Source organism: Apium graveolens, chromosome 10, assembly GCF_009905375.1.
Source record: "Apium graveolens cultivar Ventura chromosome 10, ASM990537v1, whole genome shotgun sequence".
Classification (NCBI taxonomy): Eukaryota; Viridiplantae; Streptophyta; class Magnoliopsida; order Apiales; family Apiaceae; genus Apium; species Apium graveolens.
Window position 1 is genome coordinate 182,335,599 of NC_133656.1, and position 9,050 is coordinate 182,344,648.

The 9,050-nt window shown below is 33.2% G+C and overlaps 1 protein-coding gene across 10 annotated transcripts; it reads right to left on the reverse strand.

Moving 5' to 3' along the window:
* Positions 1 to 280: 280 nt before the first annotated feature.
* Positions 281 to 4,432, reverse strand: LOC141689208 (uncharacterized). Of its 10 annotated transcripts, none has more exons than XM_074493422.1 (5): positions 4,053 to 4,432; positions 3,854 to 3,963; positions 1,754 to 1,870; positions 853 to 976; positions 281 to 774 (listed from the first exon to the last, which is right to left on the reverse strand). In XM_074493422.1, the coding sequence occupies exons 3-5, from the start codon at positions 1,761 to 1,763 to the stop codon at positions 426 to 428; spliced, it is 483 nt and encodes a 160-aa protein (XP_074349523.1). In that variant the 5' UTR covers positions 1,764 to 1,870; positions 3,854 to 3,963; positions 4,053 to 4,432; the 3' UTR covers positions 281 to 425. The 10 variants fall into 10 exon arrangements, with proteins under 10 accessions (XP_074349523.1, XP_074349522.1, XP_074349516.1 ...); XM_074493421.1 differs by having other exon boundaries at positions 1,754 to 1,881; XM_074493415.1 differs by having other exon boundaries at positions 1,754 to 2,017.
* Positions 4,433 to 9,050: the final 4,618 nt, after the last annotated feature.

Consider the following 9,050-nt stretch of genomic DNA (forward strand, 5'->3'; position numbering starts at 1 on the left):
AAAACTTAAAATTTTTGACATAGCACCCATACTATTATGATTTTTAAAAATTATTTAAATAAATTAACTCAGACCGTGTTTGGTTTATTACCTAGTATTTTATAATTACTTGATAAGGTAATCATTTTTTCAAATAAGCTCACACTGTAACTAAAATTAATTTACGTATGAACAAATAAAGTTGGAGATTGGGGGTTTTAAGTTTTAACAATTGCATCAATATACGTACTTGCATCAGTACAGCTCTTGTAACAAATTCAATAGTGACTGAAATGCCAGTTATAATTTATATGGGATAGCTTGTTCATTTATAATCAGAAAATCAGAACACAACCCTGCTTATTTCTGTTACACTTATGAGCTCAAGTTCAACACTTTAGGAGTAAAATGATAAATTTGTGGGAACATTATTGTTACTGACTAAATTAAATTTGGGGCTTGTATGAAGGGAGAACACATGAGCTGTGTACAAAAGAGTCCTTGTAAACTTTCATAACTGATGCTAAAACAGCACAATTACCACCAATACTATGAACAGCGCAACTGTACATGCCATTGCCTGCAAACCAGCCGATATATATTGATAAAACACAACCTGAGAACTTTATGGTGAGATACTGAGAGATGAGAGCAAATACTACTGTGCTGCTTACATCAATTGTAGAAGCAGCAAGACCAGCCCGTTCTCTAGGATCTCTATGGTAGTAACCAAAATACAAAATTGTGGCATAATGATAATACCACATCAATGGGAATGCAAACCCCAAGAGAAAACTGAAAAATAATAAACATGTATGATATTAACATGACCTGGTTTAGAATATATGGTAACATGGACTGAAAAATACTCACGAAAACCATCCAATTCCACAGCCAAGGCAAGGAAGTGGTTTGTCATAGAGACGTTGATTTTCATCTGCATACTTTACAAGTGTATACCTCCCCTTATCGCGGTCTACATTATGTACTGATTGTCCTGTCACCACCAATTGCTAACGCACTGAGTGATGCTTTTGAAATGACACACAAAACATAATAAAAGTTATACTAGAAGACTAGACCTACATACATATTCATAAAAACTCGATGTGCATCAGAACACTAGCACATAACAGATTCATGCCATCAGTACATATACTCAATAAATTCATGTCATCATTGTATATCCTCAGCATAATCAAGGGTGCAAAAAATAGAGTGTTTATAGCAATTTCTTTACAAGAACGCTTTATGAATTTCAGAACATGACAGTGGTATATCATCATTGTGACAAAAAATTGTAAAAGGTCAGCTTAAAATTGGGTTTCCATATTGAGAAAGATCTACCAAATCATAACACAACTTCGTCCAACAACTGAAGCAGTATACGAGGGAAGCAACGAAAGTGTAAATTACATGGAAACCATTACATGTACAAATTTTAGTCCTGAGCAATAAAAGGTTGGGAATCATCATTCAAACTGCTCCCGCAATAAAAGAGTTCGGAAGCTAAAACAAAAGATACAATAGTGCAACGTACAAAAAACAATGCGTACATCGTTGATGGCCACATTTTGGTGGATTATACTTTTAAATTTACATAACATAAATCTCAGCTGTACATAAAAAAGGTTCAGTTAGACATGCAAAACAATTTGAGTTGAACTACTTATGCCATATTTGTTAGGAGTTGTCCCACATCGTTTGTGGGAGGGGCAAGCCTGCTCAGCAAAAGCCCAACAATATTTACAGAACAAAAATAAAAAGCAAGTACCTTTAAACATTGAATAGTAGCGACCTGTTGGCCTCAAAAGATCAATATGTTTATCTGAATATGATTTTATCAGTTCAGTTCCCTTTTTTACACTCTCACCCTCCTCAAGTGAAGCTCCTGCAGGAGCACTAAAGATCCAATTTAGAGTCAAGAGTATCGCATTTTTCATTCTATTAAGAAATAATATAACAATAATTTTAACATTTTCCAGTAAACTACACTACGATACCTTCATACAATCCACGAGCTATATCCCAGCTTAACCTGATAGAACAGGTTAAAAATATACACTGAACATTCTATGGACCAACAATATCATGTGCACGACAGCATTAGCTATATACCTTTCTTATGGACTGACTGTGTAGATTAGTTTAAGCTGTAACATAACAATGAGAGCAAATCCCCAATGCAATAACTTAACTTTGATTATATCAAATCTGGAGTTCTGGCGCTGATGGCCTTAATAACTTTTTTTTTTAATATCAAAAGACTGAAATACCAGTTTCCAGAAATTAGGCCTCAATATGCTAGTACGCATTAAAAAATTGTATAGGCGTCAGAATAAGCTGGGTTGTGGATGATCGTCGTGCATCGGCACTATCGGCACATAAAAGAGATAAACATGGGAATAGTGCGCATACGCATTCCTTTTCCAGCACTTCCCAAAGTTTCAGCACTTTAAACACTCTCTACAGTAATATAGATATTAAAACATACATAAAAATCAGACTACAATTTTCTGTTTCACATTGTAAAGATTCAAGAAATTACACTCGCACACCACCCCGCCAATTTCACTCACCCACAGCCTCTCCTCTCCTACCACCCAACTACTGCATCATTGCCACGAGAATCTGAAACGGATACGCACTATGCTCATGCGTAGATTCAGGGTATTTTGGTAAAGCTTATGCAGCTCCACTATATAAGGCCATTTATTTTCAAAACAAAATAATCTGATCATTTTCTCGAATTCTAGATCCTAGTCAAGTGTCCAAACTGTCAAATACGATACTTTTTTTAGCTATTTCTGAGCAACGAACTGCTACAGCCAATCCAAAGTTGAGACTAGGTAGTTCGTCTTTGGCTTAAAAGTTCATTGAACACATCTTCCATCATTAATCATGGAAAATCTATGAAATTGAGATACATATCAAAAAAAACAGGAAGAAATTTGGGGGATGGAGAGGAGGTAAAACAGGTGGAGTAGATAGAGAAAGAGGTTGACAGATGAAGAAAGTGAGTAAATCATTTAAGAATTATCGTCTTCCCCTTGCAGTAACTCAATTGATATATATACACTCTCACCCTATCAGACACTTCAATTGACTAACTATCACATCTCGGACACTTAATTTACCAAAATAGAACTCAACTAAAAACTAAACAAGAAGTATTATGCCTTTACCGCGGAGCCAGTTGACAATGCACTTCTAAGTAAGGTATCAGAACTCACGGTGTATAATACACACACAACAAATGCGGCATGTAATTAATTATAAGTTTCCTGTCATGACCTACATCTATGATCATTAAAACCTTCTGTCATGATTAGTTAATCTGGTTAAATAAATGATGTTGGGCATGCTTAAGTAGCTAGCATCTCTGGACATGGATACTGGTTTAATTATCTATTATCATCATCTGTGACGCACTACAGATAATAGCTGAAAGGGTGTTCCAAACTGGTGGAATATGCAGTGAAGATGTATTAATGTTTTTTTAGTTAGTAAGTACAGCTCTGGCTTCTCCTTTATGCCAATTATCGTGATATCTAAGAAACTTAAAAAAAAGACTGGAAAGGAAGTGCGTGAAGAAAGAACGAAAATCATAAAATAAAAGTTGCAAATCAGGGGATAATTTCTAGCCTAGAAATTTATTCCATTTCTTAGGTAATAAAAACAATCTCCCGCATTTTTCTATCAAACATAGAAAACAAATTACTCCCGCCTTTCACAGAAATGACTCTCACTTGCCAATTAGATTTGCATCATTCACTATGTTGACACAATGTCCTCAATTCAACACCATGGTTTCATAATTACGTCACTAAAAGACATCTTCGAAATATAAAGTGTTCCATTGATCACGACATACCTTTACATTTTGTTCACTTCCAAATGGGATTTCCTTTGTGTTAAGCGTATAGCTTGAAATATAACAGATCACATGTCGAATGTCAAACATCTAAGCTTATTTCATCGTGCCTGCACGTTGATATATCAATGTCATTAGTCATATCCCTAACAATTATATGAAACAAAGAATAAAAAACATAAAATAATGCAAGCCGGACTCCTGAATTCTAGTGTTCCTTCTGATTCATCTTCTGAGCGCTTCCGTTTATGTGTCTTTGTATAAAGCCGAAGGCCAACGAGGATTTGCCTACTATTCTGAATCATCTCCTACGAAAATAAACATGTTAAACACTTAAGAATTATGGGCAAGTGTATTAATTCTTTTTGATAACCATATATGATGATTAGACTTTTTTGTGCTCATATACCTCTGCTACTTGCTTATCTTCGTATACCTCATTCCCTTGATTATTATCATTAAATCCCTTCACTTGCTTATCATACTACATACCATACTGGTCTTCAGTGACGGACCAGGCCAATTTTTTAGTGGATTTCTGACTTCAATATTACAGCACCATAGTAATAAAATAAGTACAAAATCAGGCAAGTATGAGCGAAAAATATGCTCAGCAAGTTCATTATAGCGTATATATGGTCGTTTGATATAAAAACCGACATCTGCACTAGAGCAAAACATTTAAAATCATCATTGTTGAATAAAAAAAATTTAGTTAGGAATTCCAGAATTGGTTCCTTAAATGTATTAAAAATCCTTTTGATATTTTTGAGTGAAATGCTTCAGAATTACTTTGAATCTTGACGAGAATAAAACTCGTAAAACAGTGCTTACGGAAATATCGTAAACAACAATAACATGAAACAATGATTATGGACTGAATCATAAAATTTATTCAAAACCGAACTCTTGATATTAATACTCATTTTGTTGTCATATCAAATTATGTATCAATACGAACTTTGATGCTCACAACATCTCATACCGAAGTCAACATCAATCATCTATACTAATACCCCATTTGATATTTAACAATAACCTAAATATCCACATCAACGAGAAACTGAATCAAAACTGCATTTCATCTTTTATCCGAAACCAAAATACTTGATAAATCATTTATTATATGATTATAAAAAATGATATAATAATTTATATTGGAATCGTCGAACGACGGTGTGTTGCTGCCGGTGATCAGCCGCGGAGCAATACCGGTATGCCGAAGCATATCCAACTAAACAAACGAGGCACTCAAGCCACATATTGGCCTAGCGAGGTATTATATTTTGTATAATACATGGCTCTCCGCTGGACCGCCGCCTCGGCCTCTTACGCAATCGTAAACCATCCAATCTTAAAACCTTTTATTAAAAATGGGTCATTATAATCGATACCCTTATAATTTTTTTTTTACTCCCCCATTCACTTGGGCAGGAATACCCGCAACCAAATCATATTTCTCAAAATCCAAAACATTTATAAATCCATTAATTTGATAAGTAAAATCACTTAACTATTCTGAACATAGAATAGCAGAAGAGTACTTGCATAATAAGCATTTAATTCAGCGATATGTAAAATATTTATCTATTCTGAACTGAGAATAGGTAAAGCAATACTTGCATAATCATAAGCAGTTGGATATGAAAAACATTGAACTATTCTGGAATTAGAATAGCGTAGAAAACTTGCATAATAGGATTCGAAATAAATATCACTTGAACAATAAGTGATGATAGGGATACTTGCCTTTGATTTTTAGCAGTTAGTCACACTCGCAATAACACAATCTCTCATTCTGACATCTTATGGCATCACCATCTTTTATTTCAACAATTCACTGATATGCTGCTCCTGCGATTGCTAGAAGCTTGATATCCAACACTATCCCGTTTTACTCTTTATCCAACATCCAGTGTTGATCGTCTTGAGCGATCCATATCTATAATTAAAAGATATAACTTTAATCGCCTAAATGATAATTACTCGAAGAACTGCGCGTCAAAATCCTATCGTCTACCCATACAATAGCCTACACATAAAGATAATTGTCAAATACAAGACCATTGACCCACGTACGCACGTAATTCACATAGCACGTAAGCACATAATCCACGTGTCACATAATTCATATAACACAGGGCTTGTTTCGTCAACACATTCGACTTGGTACGTTTAAAACTGAAATCGGGTCAAAATATGATTTATCGATCAATAATTGACTCAGAATGACTCGTAAAACAAGCGACCTTTCGAAATAAAATAATTTGAGTCTCGAAAGTATTTTTAATGAAAGCGAAATATTTTTCCGAGTCTAGACGCGTTCGTTTCGTATTAAACGGAAGAACGGTCTATTTTATACGAATAAAATACGAATAATTCAATTAATAATAGTATTAATTGAATATTCAATACTCTATAAATATTTTTAAAAGCTCGAAATAATTTTTAAGAATTATTTGGCTTAATTATAAATAAATATTTTTTATTTAACTATTTATAAATAAAATTAATTGATTAAATGAATTAATCAATCAATTAAATCCATAAATAATTAAGTAAAATAAATTATAAATAATTAAATCAAATTTGAATTTTTGAAAATAATAAAATAAATTGATTTTTGGAATTAAAATAATTCAGTTAACTATTTAAAATAATTAACTAAATTAATTTTTGAATTTAAAACCAATTTTTAGAATTTCAAATGAATTTTGAATTATTTTCTTAAAATAATTCCCAAAAACATGTTTTGGCAAGGGGTCATCTTCTTTGATGGATCAAACAGGAGATTGAAGGAAGATGATGACCGGAAAACTTTGAAGAACTCGCCGGACTCCGGCAACCTTCAACCAAATTCGGCGAGCCCTATTTTGGTCAAAAACGAGTGCTTACACCACGGTTTTTAATCGTTTACGATCTACAATTCAACCAGGAACAACAATAACAAAAAAATCATTTCATATCATTCCTGTAGCTCCGAGTCAGGCCACCATCACCATTAAAACCGACATGGAGCTCAAGAACTCCGGCGAAATCACGAAACAAGTCAAAACTCCACCAAATCTTGCAATTTATATATCAAAACGAAGCTAAAATCATGTATATTCTATTCCTATCATCATAATCATCCAACAATTATCATAAAAACCAGAAAATCGAAAAATAAAAACTAACAAAACCAAAAACTCGATTATAGCCCTCCGGTAATAGAACGAACACAAAAATGGTATGAATCGACTCTAAATAACATGTTAAAGCTAATCCTAACATCAAAAATAAATAAAAGCTCCTGAAAATCAGGAACCCAATTCGTACTAAAATGATGAAATACATTTTTTTTAGAATTACTCAACCTTAGTTGATGATTCTGGTATCAAAATAACGGGATCAAAGAGAGCTTCGATTCAACTACAAGATCGTCAAAAACGGAGCAACGGATCTCCAAATATCGCAAGATTAAGATCAAGATTGGATTGAAACCTCCAAGAATAATTTATTTATTTTTTCTATTTTTTGAAAAATTAAAAAAAAAATCTGATTTTTAGATAATTATGACAAATAAAATAGAAATTCAACTATTTATAATTATGGAATATTAATACCCGTTGGATCGTATTGTATCCAAAAATAGATTACTTAGCCGCTTAGTAATTATAAAAACGATCCAATTTGGTACCAGTTTTGGATAAATATCAAAACCGGGCTTCTTATAAAACACTCTTGTTAGGAATATGTTATGAACTTGATGATAAATTGTACAAAACACCTTAGTAGATATAACTTAGTGAATATTGTAGCACTCGATGGATGATCAAATATAGTCCCGACGAATGATTCAATATAGTCCCGACGGATGATGATTTGACATCCATCGAGTGAGTAGCTTATGTAATAATAAGTATTGTAGCACATTTCTGCAAACAACTTTGTGTAGATTCTGTACTAGCATATGAGTCATGTTGACTACTAAAAGATATGAAGAATAGGTTGATTGATTGTAAATATAAGATGTCTTGTAATTCTGCATAAGTGAAATGGAGTCAAGTGTCAAATAGCTACCCGACGGATGATCAACGAAGCTACCTGATGGATGATCAACAAGCTACCTGATGGATAACAAGCATGTACCCGACGGATGATCAATTCAAATATCTGTTGACAGTGACAACACAGTCACATGCGTTGAGTGTTTGCAAAAGGAATGTGACAACCTGTTTAACAAGAAATTGAGAACAAAGAAGCATTACCATTTCTATGCAAGTTATGAAGATTTTCAAAGATGCTGGAATAGAGTAATAAAACAGTATGGAGTTAGACTTGATAGTTTTTGTTTTATTATCCTGTCTTATTACCATGTAAACTTGGTGATATATAAACCAAGTGTAGCTAGTAGAACAAACAACTAAGCAAACACATTTAGAAGAGAAATAAAAAAGTTGTACTTGTCAAGAATTTCTCTTTAGTTTGTTTGTTCAACTTGTAAAGCAGATGTGAATCAATTTGAGCTTCACAGAGTTCTCAAATCGATATATATATATATATATATATATATATATATATATATATATATATGGTGGATACATTCAAATCCACCAGAAAGTTTTAAAGACTTGTGTTTTTATTACTTTGTGTTTGATTTACTTAATTTTTTCATTCCGCACTTTGCAAATCAAAATACTTATATATATATTGAGTTAGAACATTTTTATAAATCTCAAAAAGAAGCCAGAATTACATTCTACCCCCCTTCTGTAATTTTTGTTGTATTGTTAGGGAATAACAATTGGTATCAGAGCAAGCTCTTGAAGTATAAATAGTGTAAAGATCACAACAAACAGCAAGATGAACAAGAAGGATGTTGGAGTTAAAATTCTTTTTCTGGACAAAGACAATTATCACCACTGGAAGGTGAAAATGCATCCACATCTTCTTTTTCAAGATGAGGCCTATGTGGATTGCATAGAGAGAGGTCCTCATGTACCAATGAGAGCTGCAACAGGCAATGAACCATATGTTCCTAAGCCTAGGCATGAATGGTCAGATCTTGATATTGAGCAAGTCAGGAAAGACAAGAAGGCCATGAATATATTATTCAATAGAGTTGATGGTGATATGTTTAATAACATCATTAACTGTAAAATAGCCAAGGAGGTTTGGGACACTATCCAGATTATTTGTGATGGTACTGAGCAAG